Here is a 23,757-nt window from a genome sequence, read left to right as displayed (position 1 = left end):
TAAACAAACTAAATCTACAACACTCCCCTCAGCCTGTGTGACCTTGTGGCTGAAATACAAATAGGCCACATGCAGAGTGACTAGGATTACTGCCTGATATATATATATATATATATATATATATATATATATATATATATATATATATATATATATATATATATATATATATATAAAATTTTAAATCACAGCTTTAGACACACTCAGGTTGTAAATAATCATTTATTATTTGCATTTAAAAAGTTTTGGCACATATATCATTTACTTCTTATATACATGTTTAATAAATCTGAGTTTAAATAAGTCTCATTATATTGCTCTATATTAAAATCAACTGTTTGTTGCTATAGAATGTGTACTGTACATTGAGCAGACAAACCAAAGGCAATCATGGTGCACCTCAGTCCTTCTCTTCATGTGTGTTCATTCATTCATTCATCGCTCATGTTTGGACATAGAGTCCCCTCTCTCCACCACTGGCATTGCAGGCCCGCTGCACCGGCGCTCCTTCAGGACATCCAGGAAGAACTCGGCAACTACAGGACAATGTTCAGAGGCCACACCGCCCCATGACCAGTTATCAGGTATCCAGGGGTTGGTGAGACCCTCGCGCACTACCGAACACTGACCTGCAGAGGGCAGACAGACACAAATATACTGATATCCAACCAACTGAAAGACAAGGGTGCAGTTATTTACAGCAAAACAGTGAATTAAGCTCATTATTTTCCACCTGGAAATGTTTTAAAATGTAATTTATTCCTGATCCAAAATAATTACAGCATTACCACTCCAGTCCTCTGTCACGATTCTTCAAAAATCCAATTCCAAACTGTTGATTCGTTGCTCAAACGTTTATTATTATTTCTATTATCAATGTTGAAAACAGCTGTTCTGCTTAATATTTTCGAGAACACAATTCCTTTTTAGGACTCTTTAATGAAGCAATAATTTTTGTGATCATTTTGAATGAATTTAAACTTTAAATTTAAACAAATTATAAAAATGAACGCCATTGAAAATGTTCTGTGGTTTGTTTTGGAAGTTTCCTACAATAAGTTAAAGGTGCTGTATGTAAGTTTTTGACTCTAAAGCATAAAAATGCCATAATATGTTTGCAGATATTTAAGAAACATGCCAAGTGCCTAAGTCAGATATTCTGCTTTGAAAATGTGTTTTCCGTGCCGGAACTCTGTCTTTGTTTTAGTTATTCAATCCGCTCAATGCCAGTTTAATCATTTATATTTTAGCTCCCCGGGTTGCCTTCATGGAAAATCGCATATTTCATTCATTCAGACAGGAAGGCTCGCAAGGCATGCGCTCGCGACCGAAATACGACCTCCGGTGGACAGTAGCAGACTCAGAGTTCCACACGGGGTTATTAATTAGCAAATAATATAAATATTGTGAATGTAAACATTAGGTGAGCAGGTTACATTGTAACCGCATGTCGTAACAACACACTACATGAAGAGATTTGCAGTGATAAGCAGTTGGGCTGTTTGCACCAGACGAAACACGACAGAAATTTGAATACAGCCATTCAGAAGCACAGAATAGTGTATTTACTCATGAAATGGGAAGGTTTATAATCTAATTAATACATATTAAACATCTTTAATATTATTAAATGTAGATGCTGAAATCACTGATACGTGTTGGTTTGCGTTATTTCAGTTATAAAGTTCAATTTCAATGGTTTATTTTTTTTTCCAAGATCTGAGGTGAACCATCTGCTGCTGCTTTCAGTAGTATGGCAATAAATGTCACATAAAATGGCATTCAAACTCACATTGTTAGCATTTAACACTGAATAAAGCACATGAGGTGTACATTTTTAGTTTTCTGATGTTCACCTGACCTGTGAGAAATAGAAGCTGTTTCTAAAATATAAATTTGAGATGTTGGTTAGAACAAAAACTCCCTTTAATATGGAAAATATTTCTTCTGTTGCATGCCGTTGCTTTTATTTAGAACACGACCTAAATTAGCCTAGTTGGTCCTCAATATGGCAAGCTGTGCTTGCTTTTGTTTTGATACCTAGTTCAACCACGGGGTGTCAAACTTACATACTGCACCTTTAAAGGGAATGTTTACCACACTCAAGTGTTGAACACAAAACAAGATATTCCAGATAAGAAGAAGTAGCCATTAGCATCCATAGTAGGAAAAATACTAAATTGAAGCTAAGGGCTGTTTTATTTTTTCATTCATTCTACTGTACATCTTCCGTTATGAAGGAAGAAACTTGCTTGGAACAAGTGATGACGACATTTTATTTTTGGGTGAGCTATCCATTTTGCATGCGTGCAAGATAAAAAAAACACGTTCATTTTCTCATGATATCCATTTAAAATAATTTTTCAAAGGGTCTTAAAGGATTAGTTTCATTCATTTGAAGATTCATTCTTTCTAAAGCGCTCCTACCTAAAAGCCTGCACTACTCTGATTGGTCAGATTGCCCAGTCTCTTGTTATTGGTGTACAGCTAATAGCGCATGTCAGAAACAAAATGGCCAGTACCATATTTGACAGGACTATTGCTTCATTGAAAGATTGGAAACAAATCAGCCTGATCTGTTTCACGTTTTGTCAGATTAGGGACTCGAATTCATACAAGTTCAGTCGTATGAAAATGTATGATTTTTATAGACATGGCACCAAACCCCACCGCTAAACCCAACCGTCATTGGGCCATGAGCAAATCATACTAAAATGTACGAAAGAGACTGTACAAATTCAGACTAATTGTCCACTGAATCAAAAAGTTATGAATTGGTGTGAGAGCGTTGGAAGAACGGTGTTCATTTTACTACTTCAGTTTGAGCCTGTGTCTGATGATCAAACATTGGAAGTCTTAGTTGATTAACTCCAGTCAAGTGATTTCTTTTATCTCTGCCATGATGACAGTACATAATTATTTACAAGATATTTTTCCAGATACTACTATTCAGCTTAAAGTGCAATATAAAGGCTTAACTAGGTTAATTAGGCAAGTGATTGTACAGTGGTCCCTCGCTATAATGCAGTTTTAGCGATACAACACACAGGACCGCAGTTTCACAGATTTTTTTAGAGCAATTTGACATGCTTTTTTCTGCATGGCATTGTGTTCCGCGTTTGTCAATCAATCTCCTCCGTGCCTCCTGTACAGTACAGAATGCGTTCAGCGCGTCAAATTTACATCTTCAATCACTAGCAGTGTGGCTCTGAAGTGCTGTACTGTATGTTTGCAAGTTTTCTCCTCAACAAACCCCACAATGCAGTGCTTAATTTGCAAATTAACAATGAACAAGACCAGGAAATAAAAGTTACCGTGACTGACGTCCACCAAACAATTTCAGTTTTCATGGAACATGACGTCATTAAACGGTGATGGCGCAAAAAAGCATCACATTTCTGAACAGTCTTAATATTTTGTGCCATATAAAGTTATGGGTCAGTCATGGATAATGAAAGCATGTAGCTACAAACATAAATCATATGAACAATCTCTATTCAGTTCACTTCACTATTATGTGGCAAGTGAAAAATAATAATAACTCACTCAGTCTAATCTTCAAGAAGAGCCCACAGTTATCTCCTCTGTCATGTTTTCTGGCTGACTTTAGATTGCTTTGCTTCAGTTCAGCTATCCTGATCCATTTACGCAGTTCAATCTTCTCAAGTTTTTTTTTTTATCAGGTTCATTATCAGATTTACTCAGGGTTTTAAAATGACTGCCTCATTGCCATTTTGAAAATACAAATATTATTTATGTAGGCCACTATGCCATTATTTATTTTCGCTGCTCATTGCACGCGAAACAATCACCAACCAATAAGAGTGATTGTAAAACATAAGAAAGCCGATTGGCTGAAAATATTGTAAAGGGCCAATAGTTTAATGTGACTTCTGCTTTAACTTGCGCATGGTGACTATCATTGTGCATGCACACACAATCCACACAGCTTTCTCTCTCTCTCTTTCTCTCTCTCTCTCTTTCTCTCTCTTTCTCTCTCTCATACACACACACACACACACACACACACACACACACACACGCACACGTTCACCAGGCAAAAGTTAACGCTGGATCCATTAAAATAAATACCGGAACGCAAAACATGAATATCTTACAATTTCTGGAACAGAATCCGGCAAGATCTGGCTCAAATAAAGCACTGCCACACTGCTAATGAAACATTCTGCACCCTCAAAGGCACCTTGTTGTAACACCCAAAAGGCAGAAGATGATGCGAACCATCACACAAAAAGTTGGACTTCTGCACAAGCTAAAGGAAGGTAGAAGTTACATGACTGTAGGGCGCTTTACGGAATAAATGATTTGTCGGTTCGTTACATAAAGTAGGAGATAAACATAAGCATTTAAACAAGAGAGAAAAGTGTATAAAGTGTGTAGTGAGGAATTTTACAGCCTTAAAACATCTATAATAATAGTAAGAGATGCTCCGAACAATCGGCCGAAGATAGGTATCGGCGGATAATCACATTTAATGACTTTATCGGTACTCGCCAATGTGGCCGATCGCAGGGGTTTGTTAATGAGTTTACAAGCAGAGGAAGACGCATGTGCGCTCCCTTATATTACACATAGAATACAGCAGCACGATCGATGCACTCGCATCACAACAGCTAAAATATAGACAGATGCAGTGCAACCTGTTTACAGAGTCTATTGGTGAGTGATGCTCTCTTTCTTACAAGTGCAACCATTGCATTTCCAGTGTTTTGAGCTGCTGTGACACGAGCGGAGCAATCGCCCCTATCTAGTGTCTCATCCAACCTTATGACCTTATTTATCCCGGCTCTGTGATCCCCAAAATGAGTTAAAATAAACAGTAGCTCATATGCCCATTTTCTTTTAGTAAAAAAAGTAATGGATTTATAGGTGTGCATTTTAACTTATGCATCAAATATGTGCTTCAAACTTTTTCTTGATTGAGAGGAGTTGAATTTTCTTTCATTGTTTGCAATGTTTACAAATTGCATTGTTTGTCATTTTTCTTACTAGTTCTTATATCTGTGTTATATTATTTTCTGTAAAGCTGCTTCTGGACATGACATGTTCACACCTAAATAGTTAAAAGAGATGTGCTTAAGGGATTATATACAGCATCCTTAATTTATTCTCTTAGGTAAGGCGAGATCTCCAAGTATCATACTCGAAGGGAAAATGTGCTTTATGCGTTATAAAGCTTGAAGCATTAGAATCAGTACTCAGTATTGACCGATGACCATGACAAGGGATCGGTACTTGGTATCGGCTGCAAAAGTCCTGATCGGAGCATGCCTAATAATAATAATTGTAAAAAATAAAGCTGACTCTTTTGTGGATTTCGCCTATTGTGGGTTATTTTTAGAACATAACTCCTGTGAATAACAAAGGACCACTGTATATTAGCGGTTTGTTTTGTGGACAATGGAGAAAAAAATCTTAAGGAAGCTAATAATATTAACCTTAAAAATGATTATTTTTTTATTAAAAACTTATTTTATTGTAGTCGAAATTAAACAATTAAGACTTTCTCCAGATAAAAAGAGAAAGGAATTAACAGGGGGGGGGTTATAATTTTAACTTCAACTGTATATAAAACACAATAAGGGCACTTTAAACCCTCCTCCACTCACCGGTGTAGCTCTTTCGGAGTGATCGACTGGCCCAGATGTTATCCAGACTTCGGGACCCCTGTGGTGTTCGGGTGCTGATATTAGTAAAGACGGACGGGGCGAGGAGAGCCGACAGTTTCTCTTTCCTCAAAATCTCCATCTCATAGCTGTCAGGAGCCACACCGAAGTGACCCAAAACCAGCAGCTCTCGCTCACCTGCAACACAACCACCAGTCTTGCTTATCTCTGGCCCAGCACTACAATATCAGTCAATAACATACAGCTCATATGACCATAAAAAAGACCATGTTTTAAAGCACAACGGAGCTGCACAGATGAACACACAACTGATAAGAGACTAAATTCTGCAATGGTGCGTTAAGTGTTGTGTTAAAACAGACCTTTGAGGGTCTCCTGGACACCAGAGCTTAGTTTGTGAGCTTTCAGATCATCACTAGTGCTTTTCCTTTTGTTTTCTGTAGGCAACGGCGCTGCGGTTAGGAGCACATTGACCAGCGTCAGTTCAGTTGATCCAATCTGTCACAGAAAAAAAAACAAGTTAGTTCAAATGATCATCTGTGCACACATTATTAGGTGAGATGATAAAGGCGATATTTTTTATATTGTGATATTTGAGTCTGGTAAGGTTTGTTTTAGAAACAAGTGTCTTATGATCCCCAAAGCTGCATGTAGCAACACTCATAAATACAGACCCTTATTGCAGGTTTACTTACACAAAAATGTCCCAGGTATGGCTGAGGGTGAGGATTCCCATTACCATTAGTGGTAAAACTCTCCAAGATGGCAGAATCCTTCATTTCAATACCAAAAGAGCAGTCCCATAGAAAACCAGAGAACTCAGGAGCCTATAGGAGCACAGAAAAACCTGCATAATGACAAGCATTCAGAACACAACAACACAGCATACAAGGAGCCTGTACAACTCTTATGGACTATCTTGTCCATTTTCTCTTTTAAACGCAGACACATGCAGTATTTAAGTTTGACACCCAGTGGTTGAACTAGGTATTGCATGTCTAGTTCAAAACAAATGCCAGCACAGGTTGCCAGATTGCCGACATCAACAGAAGCGTACCTAAATAGAGTCTAAAGGCTGATTTAGGTTGTGTTCTAAATAAAAGAAACAGCACGCGATAGAAGGAATATTTTCCATGCTAAAAGGACTTTTTGTCCTAACCAACACCTGAAATTTATATTTTAGAAACGGCTTCTATTTCTTGTAGCTGAACAACAGGATAAGCTGACAATGTTTACCTCAGGTACACCATATGCTTTATTCAGTGTTAAATGCTACATTTTATAATGCTAGCGAGGTTGAATATGTAATAATTAGATTATAAACCTTACCATTTTGTTGAGGTGCAGTAAGTGCACATATACTGTACATCGGTGCTTCTGAATGGCTGCATTTAGATTTCTGTTAGCACGTTTCTTAAACATAACATCTGCAAACATATTATGGTATTTTTATGCTTTAGAAGAGTCAAAAACCTACATAAAGCACCTTTAATTTTATAAATGACACTGGGTAGTCTGAACACCACATTCTCATTTAATTATTGAAGCTATTCGATAGCTTAGTGTGATGGACTAAAACGTAATCTTATTTTAATATTATTTGCAAATGAAGAAATACACAACCTATTTTTTTATTTCAGAGACTATAAATACACAAATGAATAAATATAAAAACACACATAGATACATATTTTTAAGTTTTTCGTTTAAAAAAAAAGGCCTAATTTTCTGAATTCAGCACACCCAATACAGCGTTCTATTGTTAACTAAAACTGAACCAATATTTGGATTAATGTAGGCTTTCATTAGTTAGATTAAGTAACAAAAAAATGTAAAGTAAATTAACCTAAAAGACTAACTAAAACAAAAATAGTTTATGTACTAAACATACTAATACTATAAACTAAACTTAAAAAAAAAAAAAAAAAAAAAAAAAAAGAATACCAAATTAAACAAATTATACTTTCAAATAATGTCTAATTTAAAATATTTACAAAAATAATATAATCATAAATATTCTGTAAAATAAGTGATCCAATACCATTTGAAACAATGATTGTAAGATGGTATAATCACGTGTTTGCCTTTGGCAAAAGACACAGTAACTCTAGATTTGCATAGACAGAGAGTGTATGCCCTGTTTATTGTTCATGTTAGCGGTGTGTTTAGCCGGATCATCACGACTGCAGTGTGTCAGGTTGGTTTCACATGTAGGAAAGCTCAGCCTTTGTGCCTGATGTCCCGTTTATATGCTCAGAGAAAACACTGATAAGAGATCAGGGGAAAAGTACACGGTGCTCATGTGATTCACAACACCTCTCTATTGAAAGTGTCATCCGCTGCAGCTCTAATGGAGTTTGCGTTGAAAATGGATGCTTGTACAAGTGGAAAAGAGAACCAGGATTTGGCCTAAATGTACATCCAAAAACAAGAATGTGAATTTTTAACGACACATGAGGACGTACAGACACTTACAGTAATCAGATATTACGCATGCTTCAACTACAGGAGAATATCCGGTCTAAAGCATCCCAGAGCACCTCGATTCATATTAATATTTACAGTAATGCTCTGTGATGAAAAGCAGAGCTGTGTGAATGGAGAATTCATACTGTCCTGTGTAATCACATTCATTAATCCTCCATGACAGCACAGTCTCTCTGGAGTTTATATCTGCCACGTGTGTGCGTGTATAAACAGAGGTGTGCAGAGAACATCTAGCGTTTGGACAGACATCTTCAAAAGTGTTAAAAATCGTTCAATGTCCCGTTAAGTGTTTTGAAATGTGCGTTTTGTTCAATGTGTGACAATTTCAACTGAAACATGAAGACAGGGAAGGACAAAGTAGCTCCTCCCCTTATTAAAACAGCCAATAGTGTTTTGCTTTTCTCACAGCACTGCCAGTAAGAGTGATTGAACAAGCGCATCAAATAAGAAGAGTCGAAGAGGGCGGGGCATGTAAGATACTAGAGAGCATTTGATTGATAAGAACATTTGATGACAAACTGAAGTATGAGGTGATGTCGCAAAAATTAATGATCCATTTAGCTGGAAGTAACAAACCGCAAGATTCAGATGTTTATATCACTCTGAATGCAAACTTTGTCTCTGTTTTGGAAAACATTATTGAAGATATTCTTAAGACTAACATACTGATATTAACATCTAAACATTTTCTTTATTGATTTCACAGGGACTTCTGTAAGGCTTGTACACATGCTAATGTTTTTATTTTTATGTTTTAAAGTGCCCCCCTACCTATTAATGCTTTTAAAGGTTCCTGATTTAGTTTTGTTAACAGTTTAACAATAATACCTAAATCACTTTAATCTTCTCATTATATACATTGCAGCATCAGCTCTTTTCTCTCATTGTCTGAAACGATTGGTTCGGGGGATTGGAGGCTTCATGTATAAAACTTCACTAAAGCGTTGTTAAAGGGATCGTTCAAAATTGAAAAGTCTTAAATCACTTTCCTGCCGTCTGTTTAAGCCTTATTTTGAATTTGTTCTTCTGTTGAACACAACAGACGATATTTTGAAAACGCTGGTCACAAAGAAGAAAATCTTATATTGCAATGAAAGTTGATAAGAGGAATATTCTGTTGATGTCTATGCTTGCTTGAATTTCACATGGTTTTTTGGCCTGTTTGCATTCATAAACTTTGTGTACAATTTGGACAAATATTCTGTATTTTACAACTTCAAAAAATATATACTATGTTGAAATGGCTCTTTAATGCATACAGCCCCAAATCTCTCTAAACTCCTGCTCTCTTGTGATTGGTCGACCACTTATGGTCCGTTTCCACTGAGTGGTACAGTACGGATCACTAACCTTATTAACCTTTCTATGAACAGGATTTGATTATAATAGTGATCTATATAGTGTGAAATAGCATACTGCAGCACTTTCTTTGTTTTCATTCTCCTGGCTTGTGTACGAGCTAGTGACGTACCTCTGTAAACCAATAGCATTCAGCTGCGCATCTTGCTCTGCCTTTAGGTAACCTTCAGAAAGGGTACCTAAAAAGTGGTACGGTACGGTTTGCTTTTTGGTACCTTTTCAGTGGAAACGGCCATAAAAGTGTACAGAATAGTACCACTCCATGGAAATGGGTTATTAAAGCACATGCCAGAAAATAACTTGTATCTGAATTTTGGTGCCCTGCTCTGGTGGCTTCCTCAGCACTTGTAGACTCAGTGATTAGTTGAGGCTGTTGTTAAACTTGTTTTAATGTTTGCATATTTGTATTTGTTATATGCTAGAAGAACGTAAACTCACGCTATTGGACACTCCATTGGGTTTCTCTGAAACGGCACATTTCCACAGGCCTCTGGCGCTCTTCCATCTGCGTACACTGCAGAGAGTGGGCTGATTCAGCTCTGCACAAAACTGACAAACACACACACACACAAAGTACAGCTGATCAGCAGTGAAACATCAACAAATATTACACTGCCTCAAGAATGCCCTCAGACAGTAACTGTAATGGATTAATAATCATTTAATAACTAGGAAAAACTTGTCTGATGTTGGCACCTTGATTCTTTTTCTCCATAGCTCAGCATTAGAAAAACCTTACTGCAACTCAAATTTATTACTAAATATTACGCAAGAATGCCACTACAGAATAATAAAAAAAAATTTTAATCCTCATTTACTTGAAACATTTTCTTGTGTCTATTAACATTGATTTTTACACAGTAACCTAACATTAAAAACAAATTTCAGCAAATCAGCAAAGGTTAAGAAATGCAATAAAACACATCCCCATTGATAAGATTTCTACTAGAAATGCATGACAGATTCATCCTATATTTGTGCAGTTTACTATTACAGGATTCTCTGTACTAAAACAATTTTGATTTTAAAAATGCTTTCATCTCAAATCTATTTAGTAATTATTTTTCCATTCTTAGCCCCATGATTTTTTATGCCATATAAAATATTTATTAGGACAGTACCATATCCCTTAAATGTTTGTCTTGTTAATTCATCCAGTCTATAAGCTGCTTGCATATGAATATAACCAATGACAATACAAAGAACGCATCAAACATGCCATATTTTACATTTCTACAGTGCATCCAGAAAGTATTCATAGCGCTTCACTTTTTCCCCATTTCTTTTAATATGTTACAGCCTTATTCCATAATGGATGTACAGTATGGTGTCTGCCTTTTCAAATCAAGTCCGATCAACTGAATTTACCAGAGGTGAACTCCAATTAAGCTGCTGAAACATCTCAAGAATGATCAGTGGAAACAGAATGTACCTGAGCTCAATTTAGAGCTTCACGGCAAAGGCTGTGAATACTGATGTACATATGATTTTTGAGGTTTTGTACTTTTAATAAATTTGCAACAATTTCAAAAAAACCTTTTTCCACATTGTCATTATGGGGTATTGTGTGTAGAAGTTTGAGGAAATCAATGAATTTAATCCATTTTGGAATAAGGCTGTAACATAAAAAAATTGGAAAAAGTGAAGCGCTATGAATACATAAGGGATGCACTGAATATTATTCATAACACTGGTGTATTTACTGATGCTGTTTGACTATGTAAAAATTTTGCCTTGGCATTAAAAGGAGTCTTGTTTACTTTTTATTTTTGCTGAGGAGCTGCATGCTAAAAACGCGTTGCCAAAATAAACTGTTGTGGGTTTTTCACTTCCTCTTTTTAATTTATAGATTTATTTGACTTCTCCATTTAAAAAGTCTTTCTGGTGAGTTCAAAATAAGTTTGTTTTATTTTAAACGCATGCTCCTTTTTGATATTGTGAGCCTGCCTCAGATCAACCAAGCAACACTATTTAGCTAAGCACCATTTCAAAGATTAATTGTAAACGTATTAACCTTAAAATATTTCTTAAAGTAATCTTAAATTGTTCTATTAATTAGGCTTGAAAGAATTCAATAGTGAATGATGACCGAATAATAAGTTGTAGATGAACGGTCCTATTCAGTTGGAGGTAGATATGCACTTACATAACTGTACATAAATGTGTAGAGTTTAGGGTCACTTACATTTACATTTAGTCATTTAGCAGACGCTTTTATCCAAAGCGACTTACAAATGAGGACAAGGAAGCAATTTACACAACTATAAGAGCAACAGAGAATAAGTGCTGTAGGCAAGTTTCAGGTGTGTAAAGTCTAAGAAGTATAGCATTAGTAATGTAATTTTTTTTTGAGAGAGAGAGAGTACAGTTAGTGGTACAGCCAAAGAGGCAATTACAGATTAGGAAGGAAGGTGGAGACTAAATAGTTGAGTTTAGTCGTTTCTTGAAGACAGCAAGTGACTCTGCCGTTCTGATGCAGTTAGGGAGTTCATTCCACCAACTAGGCAGATTGAATGCGAGAGTTCGGGAAAGTGACTTCTTCCCTCCCCTTATAAGTGTATTTAAAATGTAGACATCTTTTTGATGCATTTGCATTTTGATCATCTTGCACCTTTCCAGAAGAAAAATATTAATGTAATGATCATAGGTAAAACTCCCAGGTAAAGCAACAGCGAACTTATAAAATAAAATAAAATAAATAACATGTTCTTACAGGTTTTATCAAAGTCAAATGTAAGACTTTAAGACCTTTTTAAGACCATTGTAAGACCAATTTCAGACTTACACAAGGCTAAACGCTAAAGTTTTTTTAATGGCAAAGTTAAAACCTTAAAAACAAACAAACAAATGCTACTGTAAGGAAGATAATTAAAACATATTAACAACTAAATAGAGTTAATAAATAAAAAAGTTCTTAAAACTTTCATTGAAATAAAGTCAGTGATTGAAAGAGTGTTGGCCGAATTGGGTATAGCTTTACATGGACGTAGGAAAGCTAAGACCAGTTCAAAATTATTTAAGACCTACAACACAATATTCCAGTGGACTTAAGACTTAAGGCCTAAAATTAGTTTTTTGAAATTAAAACTTTAAGACTTTAACCCTAACCCTGAATAAATAAACCAATCAATAAAAATGTATGCAATCAAAGTCATTTTCAAATATCTAAAAGGGTAACCAAATGCATGAATGTCAACGTGTCACGACAGAGAAGCGAAACCAACCTCTGCTGCACAGATCTGTGAATCTTCCAGAAAACACAACCTGACATTACACTAGCGGAGAGTACGTGCTGAGCACACTCAGAGGAGCAGGGAAATCTGATAACTCCATCTGACATTCCCATTACCTCCGACCCTCCCGGTTATGTCCTATAATTAACCAGGAGCAGTAGGGGGAGAGTTTCCTGCAGGCTACCAGGGGACAGAGGCAGAAGTTCAACAGAAGAAGGCCATCATCAGCTGATCTTGAGGAATGCAAGCAGGACAGAGACATTCAATGCAGTTTTCCAGTAACTCTGGAAATAGCACAATGAAAGCCTGGTGTCAGGTACTCGCTGCAACTAAAGACAGGTGATGACGTCAAACAGGGCTTTGCCATTGTATTTCCTGATGGACTCGATACAGTATGTACGTATAATCTAATTTCCAATAACATGAACAATGCGAGGAAGCTGATCATTTGATTTCCACATATGCTGATGGAGATGATGCTATTTAACATGAAGTACTATGAAAATCATTGTCTGCAAAATAGCTTACACTCAATGATTTTAATACCTTGACTTGAAACACTTCACAATTAAAGGTCCCAGCAATTATAAAATACTGCACTAACAATAATCCAGGAAAGCAGTGTTGATGTGGTAATATTTCTAAACCACTGACAGTATTCTGAATAACTGTAGCTTTGATTCAAGATATCAGTTTTTACAAAAAATAAATTTTTAAAGGTAAATCGTGTATAAATTAAAATATGTTACACTTTTATGGTGAATTAGGGGCTAATCCTGTGAATTTGACAAGAAAATCAGTTTTATACTTGATAAGTCAGCTTTCACTCCAGTCACTGGATGTGTAATAGTGGAACTTTTCTAAAAATATTACATTTCATATTAATGAATTAGCTACTAATTCGCTAAAATATTAGAACGTTACAATACCTTGCGAGATTTTCAATTGATGCATGTTACGTTTCAAGTATGTTTAGTGTTTGTTTTGTTTCGCTTTCTCTTCTCTCTTCCGTTGTGTACTCTGTCCTGTCCTAGGTGTGCAACCATTTGGCTCACCACCAAACTCCTCACTTGTGTCGACCAGCCTGTTATTTTGTGCATGTATTATTTTTGTCGCTGTTGTTGTTTGATTTGTCTCTTGTTTAAGTGCTTTATTTATTAGATAAGTTTGTGCAGCTCAATTTATTATTCAGTATTAGGGAGTCGAGTGATCTTTATGAGAATTGGATTATCAGATAAGCTCTTGTTATGCCAATGGCTAACAGTGTGTACTTTACCAGAACTCTAGTAATTTTGAGCATCGTTTTTTTTTTTTTTTTAGTTTATGGAGGAGTTGCGACATTTGTAATCATGTTTTTAAATGGTTAAAAAGTTTAGTTAAGTGTCGCATACTCTGAAGATTACGCTTTTGTTTCTGCATTTCTTTGGTCAGTAAGTTTAGTGGGTTGGGTATTAGTTAGATTGTTTTGTTTCTTTGTTTTAGTAACACTCCTGCTTTTCGTTTAATTTGGTTCTTTAAAATTACATTCTAAATTCATATAATCATTGTTTGATATTCTTTGTGTAATAAATTGTTATTTTTGTTTCACTTATCCATTTGTTGCGTTTTCTCATTTTTACCCAGCACCATTAAAGACTCAATGTTACACGTAAAAATGTGTCTTTGCTTTAAAAAAAAAACTACTAGCTTTATTTTTGTTGCTGTTTTTGGTTTTAGTACTTATATAGAACTTATTACATGTTTTGCTTTAGTTTTCAGTTTTTAAAGCTTTAACTCAATTTTCAAATGGCAGAAATTGCCCACCCTAATTAAATGTGATAGTTTACCCAAACATTAAAGAAATAGTTCACCCAAAAATAAAAATTCTCTCATTAGTTACTCACCCTCATGTAATTCCTAACCCAAAGCCATTATTCCCATCAGATCAAGGTTACTCTAATGACAATACATTCTATTATTCATGGTAAACATGTACAAAAGTGTTCTTGGAGCATTGTATGTTTACAGCTGAACCACTGAAGACATGGAAAGTTTTGACAATGTTATTGGTTCCTTTTCTGGACTCTGAACTGATGCTGTAAATGGAGGATGAGAGAGCTCTAGCATTTCATCTAAGTATTTTTAGTTTGTGTTCCAAACATAAACAAAGGTCTCAAGGGATTGGAACGAAACGAAGGATAGTAATTAATAACAGAATTGTAATTTTTGGGTGAAGTAACCCTTTAAATCTAAAATTGTGGATATTCAAATAAAAGTGAAAAGTGAATAACTTTTTATAGCTAAAAAAAATGCACAAGATGCTGAAAATTATTTTATATTGTACTACATATTTAAATAATTTATAATCTGTTACTAACTTTTTCAGTAAAGACTGTATCTGGACCCTTTAAAATGAGCATGAGAAAGATTCAGTAATCACAATCATGTTCTTTGGGGAAGTTTTCTGCTTATAGCAACTGATAGGCTGGGATCATAATATTTACTAATTACTCGGGTGACTGGTCCTGCAACTATAGTCCAAATATAGCAATATTTCCTCTACAGAGTCTGAGGGTCATTCTAGTCATCTTTTCCTTATGCCACCCACATATTGACTACACACTACAAAGATCAATACAGTGAAGGGGAAACCCAAACTACAGACTTTAAAAGATAGTTGCTCGCTTAACAGTATATGTTAGTATTCAGCTAAGCTTAAACGAACAAAACATTAAAATAATTCTACAAAACTGTGATGAATGACAGACTATTTCCACAAGATCATGCAATGTGACTGCGGGAGAGGAAGTGAAAGAGACGGTAGAATGTGTGCATTTCGAGAGGTTCTTTGAAGAGCGGTCTGTTTGTCCGCTAATGAACTGGATGACGCACTGCTCTGATGTCTGAGGGAAATCTCTTTGGTCATGAGGAGTTCAGTGGAAATATGCATTACAGTAGTGCAACAGCTAAACCACTGACTCCATGGAAACCAAGACCTCAAACAAACAGCACAGCAATGTTCAAATAGAAATTCAAGTGTTGTGGGTTTCTCTCCATGTTTGTTTAGTGAACTAAACAACAAACTGTCTTCAAACCTACAAGTCAGCAGCAGAACTCAGCCTATTTTCTAAATGCATGTTTAAGTGCAACGATTTATTAGTGCCTGTTTAAATTTGAAGTTTTTTTACTTTTATTCTCTCCTAGTTCACAAAAATAACTAAATGTATAGAACCAATAAAATATATATAAAAACAAATAATAAAAAATAATAAATAATAAAAAAAACATCCTTGTTAGTGTGCCATCCTCTAACTCCAGAAACAGCAGAACCAGAAATTGCATTGGTGCCGTGACCCAGATAGAAGTGAAGTTTAGGGGGTGAGTAATGTTGGCCTTCTAGTAGAACAAATTAAATTTTGGGTCTCTGCAAGACATGTTTTTTATTTTCAATTATTCTTTTGTTTTACAGTAAACAACATAATATCTGTTGCTACTTACAACTTAGTTCCAACATGAAACCCAGCTTTCCTCTAAAGAAAAAAAGGCTGAAATTGTTAATTTGTTGAACAGGGTTTCTGTAAGTTTCACCAAGTTAAATTTAAAACATTTTAGACTTGAACATTTTTTTAAAATATCCCAGTTAGCAAAGATTTTCACTAGCACAATTGAATACATTTAATATAGGATTTCTGAAGGTTTTGTGTAATGGCCTTTTTTTTTGCTTGCACAGAACAGAAAAAAAAAAAAAATAATAAATAAATAAATAAATAAATAAATAAATAAATAAATAAATAAATAAATAAATAAATAAATAAATAAATAAATAAATATATATATATATATATATATATATATATATATATATATATATATATATATATATATATATATATATATATATATATATATATATATATATATATATATATATATATATATATATATATATATATATATACTTTAATTTGTCAAAAAAAAAAACTGTAGTTGTATATGCTTTTTTTTCCTCAACATAATATTTCCTTTTTTTTTCTAAATGACAAGTTTAACGTTACAAATATGTCTATTATGGACACAATTACATGAGCGATTAAAATACATATATTTGTCGGCTTTTTGTCTGAATGGATTGAGTATAACTCCTTTTCAACAATGCATTTCTTTTATGAAACCTTGTTTATTCCATGTTTATTTATAAATATTTTGTCTGAAAATCATGTAAAGGGAAATATAGCTCTGTTATTATCATGAGGAATTGAGAAGTGAGTAATTGTTTATTAGTTTTCTTTCCCTGATTAAAGAATTAAATTTGGACACGTTGCTGTAAAAATGTCATTTATATATATGGATGTTGGAGTAGCTTTATTTGGACAGGGGAAAGTTAAGACCTTTTAAAAAAATTAAGCCCTACAACACAATATTTTACTGAATTTAAGACTTTAAGAGCTTAAATTTTGCTTTTTGAAATTTAAGACATTAAGACTTTAAGACCCTGCGGACACCCTGTAATAATACAATAATCATAATTTGGTTTGAATATTATTTTTATTAATTTTCAAATGTATCCTTTCGCAAACCCTATAACCCTTACCAAGAATAGAACAACATAGCTGTCAATTACTTAATACAATAATAATTATTTAATAAAAAATATAGGTCAGGATCGTCAACAGTAAATAAATGGAGAACTTAAGCAAAAGTTACAGTAAGCAATTAAATGCTATTTTTAACTAAAAAGTTTAAAGTTTTATCGAGATTGGGATTGTTCGTGATTGTATAATGGCCAGATTGGGTAGCTATACATGAACCGAAAAAAATTAAGACCTCTTAAAAAATGATTTAGGACCTACAACACAATATTTCAGTAGATTTAAGACTTTTCAGTGCCTAAAATTTAGCGTTTGAGATTTTAGACCTTTTAAGAATTTTTAAAACACTGCAGATACCCTGGCTGAAATTGAAAGATCACTACTGACTATATCTAGCAGTTGCAAAATAGGTTTTGCTGGGCTGTGACCTAAAATGGGTCTCCTGGCTATTTGAAAAGTACAAGCTAAATAAAATGTCAAGAATAGCACAGAATTTTTGATTATTCAACTAATATGTGCTCAACTATTTTTTTAATGGCACACATCAATTTAAATTTAGACAATATCCTGCCTCTAATGCATGTAGATTTCAGTCATTCCTCAAATTATGAGCAGAATTAATGTTAGATAACAAGAGTCCAGAGAGAGACATTCAGAACACCAAGCCATTTCATTCTGGGCCAAAAGTCAAAGAAGCATGCCGTTCCATCTCTGTTCATCCAGTCAGCACTTGCGAACGCAGTCTGGAGAAAAGAATGGCACGTCGGGTTCACTGCGGCATAACACCAACAGACAGAAGCACAGTTAAACGCAGTCTTTCACACCCCATATGACTCACTTGCACACAAAAAAATGCACCCAGAAGAAAAAAGAAACAAGAAACAGAAAAAGCTAACAGAATGTATAAAAAAGGGAGACTGAAAATAGACAATTAAATACCAGACTAAAGTACTCAAAAGTAAAAAATAAATAAATCAGCCCTAGTTGCGAGAAATGAATCATAAAAAGAAAATTGTATGTAGTTTCATTAAATGAATTAATGCAATACACTAAAGTCTGTTGTTTACTTTTTAATGTACGGAAAATAACCTAAAAAACATTGTATTAAAGAGAAAGTTTACCAAAAGCATCTTTTCCACAAGTTGAGGTTAATATGTAGTTAATATATACATACTTTGGTTCAGTGTTGTAAGCAATTTCTCTGGCACGCTCCACCTCCACCTGCATCACCTGTCTAGATCTACTATCCAAGGGCTGTCAATGCATTTTACAGCTAAACTGAATATGGTCTATTAACAATAGCTATGTTTCCATCCACCTATGTTAATGCGCATTTTGGATCTGCACAATAATAAAAAATAATAATACTGAAAAAAATAAATAATCGGTTGATGGAAACGGAGAGATTCATAACTTTGAAAACGCGCAAAAAAAGTGCATAAACAGAGTAGGATGAACTTATTCGATAAAAAAAAAAAAAAAAAAGATTTGCATAAACTTAGATGGAAACACTTTTACCGAACAAAATTTCAGTAAGCGCATTAAAAAAAAAAAGATCATGTGGAGCTGCGTTGAATTCCAATCACCTCCGTATGCGGAAAATTCGGATCCAATTTGAGCTGGAGATCCGTTTAAATATTTGAACTCCTGCGACTAGGTCGTGTGCGACCGGCGAACTGGATTTGATGTATTCCAGTGTTATCCAAGCAGGTCTGTGCGCGCGAGATGAAAAAGAGTAGTTTTTTCCGTTATTTTTTTAAATCAGAAAAAAGTCTATTTAAAAAAAAACATTTCTATTCATAAATGAGCAAAACAAAATACATTTATGTTGTCTTCAAATTCCCGCCAAAATGGTATGTATGAGTTTCTAGTATTCATTCAACCATGGTGAACGCATGGAGAATAAAGGCTCTTGCTTTTGGACTCCTTTATTTTCGCACACCGCGAGAATCAGCTTCTCTCCCATGGTGTACAATAAAACTGAAAATTCTGTGCGACTGCCACAAGGGGGAGTATTCCGACAGACGTGTTCAAATGTTGCGTGCAGTGGAAAGGTGGCTTTAGTGTTATTATATTATTAATTACCTCCAGAGCTGTCAAGAGCGTCTGTGCTCCCCTTCTCCCGCCTTCCAATGCCACCACGCGTTCACTAAATGTCGGCATTGTTTTCCGAGGCGCAAGTTATTTATTAAATACGGAAAAAATTCACGCAGCTTCTCCTACCGCTGCAAATTCAGTTTTTTACTGTTGATATTTGGCACCAGTTAATCAGGAAGTGACTATTTTGTTCTCTTTGACTAGTTGGATGGAAACGCTGTCTTATTTGCACATCTTTTATGTGATATTCCAGTTTTGCACATTAATTTAATTTACATATTTGGATGGAACATAGCTAATGAATGATTAAATGAATGCACAAAAAATAATGCACTAATTGTCTTATGTCACTTCAAATTGCTACTGAAATAAAGATTCATTTCAGGTCACTGTCATTGACAGTCGCTGATAGGTTGTAACCTCCTTTACACAGACAACTGCCCTGGACCTCAAGGGTGCAAGGGTGATCAGGTTAATCGATTTCACACTGCAAAAAGGTTCAACAACCAGTTTGAACTATAACCACTATGTGACACCAAATCAACACAATGTGTCCTAAAAAGACACATAGGAGTACTGCTCTAGTTTTCAATGAGAGACCAAAAAAAAAAAGGAGAAAGATGCAGTGATTCTGCCCTACACTGACAAACTGCTGCTCTGCTAACCTACTTTACCAGTCTATTCCCAGCATCAGACGGAGAAGTGCGGAGAAGACCTCAACACACACACACGCACACACACGCACACACACACACACCTATTCATGTACATGATCACATTGGACCAGAGCAGATGGACATAGAACATAAAAACAACTTTTTTCAAATGCAAAAGAATAGGTAAGAATAGGTTAATTTAAAAGAGAGAGATTGACATAAGCTTTTCTTTTCCTCCACACTTGATATTATTGGCTCAAGTTAATTTTAGACTTTTCCTAATTAATTCTAAATGATCTTTCATATTTTACTCTGCTAATCCTTTTAACGGTGTAAACATCCTTTTCAGCCTTATACGGTATACCCCCACCGGCCACTTTATTAGTTACCCCTGTCCAACTGTTCGTTAATGCAAATTTCTAATCTGCCAATCACATGGCAGCAGCTCAACGCATTTAGGCATGTAGACAAAGTCAAGACGATATGCTGCAGTTCGAACCGAGCATCAGAATGGGGAAGAAAGGTGATTTAAGTGACTTTGAACGTGGCATGGTTGTTTGTTGCCAGACATACTGGTCTGAGTATTTCAGAAACTGCTGATCTACTGGGATTTTCAACCATCGCTAGGGTTTATAGAGAAGGGTTGTCAGCTAAGAACAGGAAACGGAGGCTACAATTTGCACAGGCTCACTAAAATTTGACAATAGAAGATTGGAAAAACATTGCCTGGTCTGATGAGTCTCGATTTCTGCTGCAACACTCGGATGGTAGGAGTAGAATTTGGCGTCAACAAAATGAAAGCATGGATCCATCCTGCCTTGCACCAACGGTACAGGCTGGTGGTGTAATGGTGTGGGGGATATTTAGGAGATATTTTCTTAGCACACTTTGGGCCTAATTAGTACCAACTGAGCATCGTGTCAACGCCACAGCCTACTTGAGTATTGTTGCGGACCATGTCCATCCCTTTATGACCGTTTGGCCAGAGGAGAAATGGTCGTGCCCAACTAAGTGTGGTTTCTCTCGAGGTTTTTAAATTAGTCACTTTCGCCAATTGGTGAAGTTTTTTCCTCGCCGCTGTCACCTCTGGCTTGGATGGTTCGGGATCTGTAGAGCTGCACATCGATGGATTTTCTCTTTAGAGTTTGGACTCTCAGTAGTGATTATTAACCACACTGAACTGAGCTAAATTGATATGAACCTAAACACTGAAAACTGAACTGACACCTTTTTAATTTACAATGATCTTCTATGTGAAGCTGCTTTGACAATCTACATTGTAAAAGCGCTATGCAAATAAAGGTGAACTGAATTGAATTGAATTATGACCACAGTGTAGCAATCTTCTGATGGCTACTTCCAGCAGGCTAACGCACCATGTCAAAGCACGAATCGTTTCAGACTGGTTTCTTGAAAATGACAATGAGTTCAATGTACTCAAATGGCCTCCACGGCCACCAGACCTCAATCCAATAGAGCCCCCTTGGGATTTGGTGGAATGGGAGATTTGCATCATAGATATGCAGATGACAAAACTGCAGCAACTGCATGATGTGATCATGTCAATATGGACCAATATCTCTGAGAAATATTTCCAGTACCTTATTAACAGTGTAACAATTTCTGCCACAATGCTCACAAGGTGAAGCACATTTCAACTTTAACTCTGGTGAAATTAAAATAAATAAATAAATAAATAAAAAATATGTGGAATTTGAACAAGACAAAATGTACAAGTGTACTAGATATGCTGTACTAAACCCTCTGGGGTACTGTTTGGTCCATTTTTAACAGTTAAAGGTTTTTACCTTATCTGAATGGTAGGACATTTGTTTTGGCAAGGGTTTTAGCATATGTTAATAAGTAAGTTACGTTAATGTAGTACTAATGTGAGGTGAAGGAGTCAAACAAATAATAGATGACGTTTGTCTTTAATGATTATCAAAAAGTTTTTAAAAATCAATTCCCATATGGACAAAATAAATGGATTTTATTTTCTATTTAAAATAGTTTAACATCCATTTGAGGTACATCCATTTTAACATTAGTTGTCTCTTGGTTTCTTTTGGCATGGTCTCTTATTGCAGAGATTTTACAACATTATCTGCAGGCTCATTTGTAAGAGTGTATTTTGTCTGTATTATTGTAACACTACCTTGTCTAGAGCCTCCCGATCGGCCAAGTCTTGAACCGCTAGCAGCTTAATGCTGGGAAAAAAGAGAGAAAAAAAAAAACAAGCCATGTGAGATTTACAGTACAATAGTACCACTACTACATAAAACATAATTGGATAGTAAATCAATCAAATGAACAATAAAAATAGACAACACCATATTGAAGGTTTGCTTCAGACCATACAAACAGATTAATAACTCATTGCCTGTCATCTTTAACTGCCTCCTTTAAAACACTTATTTCACCAAATGCCTTATGGTAGATGTCTTCAACATAAATTAGATAGATTGCAAACAATCTCAAAGACAAGGTGACGACAGTGGAGTAAACGACAATGCAGTGTTGATATTTACAGCCCTAATAACCACTGAGCTGTTTGGTTTACCAATTATTTCTTCGGGTTATTGCTAGAACAATATAACAGCAGATGGTTCTTTAAATATTATGGTTGTATTTAGTTTAACAATCAATCAGGAAAAAATGTCAAAGCAGTGCTTTTCATTAAAAAATTAGTTTGAACTTTAGATGTCATGATAATGTGTGCTGACCACACGGACATGCAAATGTAAAATTTTAATAGCTTAATCTGAAAATGGCTCACTGATCAAGCCCTATATTACAGACATAAGCTGGTATTTAATGTATAATGCTAATGAACATGCACAATATTGATACCCTGGGAACTTCAAAACATCAAAAAATTATTCATTAATTTTAACTTTAAGTGTCTAAAGAATATTCAGACTGTTGTTTTTCAGTGGTTTTTTATCACAGCACCAAATGCTGAAGACTTGATATGCAATTTATTTTTGAACCTGACCATTTTTTTATTAATTTGGCCTACAACATTAAAAATTCTGCAACTTTCTATATGCCTTTTGTGTTAACTCCGTACAGTAAAGTCCCATTTGTTAAAATCAGTTACAACAGCCTTTATTAATCTTAGCTGATGCCTAAAAATGTTCAATATAGCAGTACACCAAGTATCAGTTAAAGTCATCTTTTTCACAGCTTAAGTCAATATCATGATCACACCATGTATCATGATAAAGGTTTCAGCAGTTAATTGCAGCAAGATGATTTGATACAGAAGCCACCCTGCAGGAAGGTCAGCAGCTTCTTTGACAAAAGTCAAGAACTCACTGCCCTCTGAACCCACAGAACACAATGGACATGCTTTGTTTTATGCCTTAATGATGATTACAAAAAACTTTGTAGGACACATTTCTTTAACAAAGCTTCTGTTATACAGTTTTTATCTAAATAAACAACCTTCTGAAATTCACTTAGTCCAGGACAGTGTTATTTTTGAATTATTTATATCCTTCTATATGCCCCTCCAGCTGCAACCTATCACTGGGAACCATCCATACACACTCATTCACACACATACACTAGGGACAATTTTAGCTTACCCAATTCAACTATACCACATGTCTTTGGACTTGTGGTGGAAACTGGAGCACCTGGAGGAAACTCATGTGAACACGGGGAGAACGTGCAAACTCCACACAGAAATGCCAACTGACCCAGT

At 35.2% G+C, this 23,757-nt stretch overlaps 1 protein-coding gene across 1 annotated transcript in view; it reads right to left on the bottom strand.

Moving 5' to 3' along the window:
* Nucleotides 1-268: 268 nt before the first annotated feature.
* The window catches only part of eepd1 (endonuclease/exonuclease/phosphatase family domain containing 1), a 49,094-nt gene continuing 25,605 nt past the window's right edge, over nucleotides 269-23,757 (bottom strand). The window contains exons 2-7 of the mRNA XM_056480177.1: nucleotides 22,204-22,255; nucleotides 9,933-10,043; nucleotides 6,344-6,475; nucleotides 6,011-6,146; nucleotides 5,631-5,825; nucleotides 269-629 (exon numbers count right to left, since the gene is read on the bottom strand). Of these exons, the coding sequence (XP_056336152.1) occupies nucleotides 436-629; nucleotides 5,631-5,825; nucleotides 6,011-6,146; nucleotides 6,344-6,475; nucleotides 9,933-10,043; nucleotides 22,204-22,255 (820 nt within the window). The 3' untranslated portion in view covers nucleotides 269-435. The remainder of the gene's footprint in view (nucleotides 630-5,630; nucleotides 5,826-6,010; nucleotides 6,147-6,343; nucleotides 6,476-9,932; nucleotides 10,044-22,203; nucleotides 22,256-23,757) is intronic.

The sequence above is a fragment of the Danio aesculapii genome, chromosome 19, assembly GCF_903798145.1.
Source record: "Danio aesculapii chromosome 19, fDanAes4.1, whole genome shotgun sequence".
In the NCBI taxonomy this organism is placed as follows: Eukaryota; Metazoa; Chordata; class Actinopteri; order Cypriniformes; family Danionidae; genus Danio; species Danio aesculapii.
This window is presented reverse-complemented; position numbering and strand designations above follow the sequence as displayed.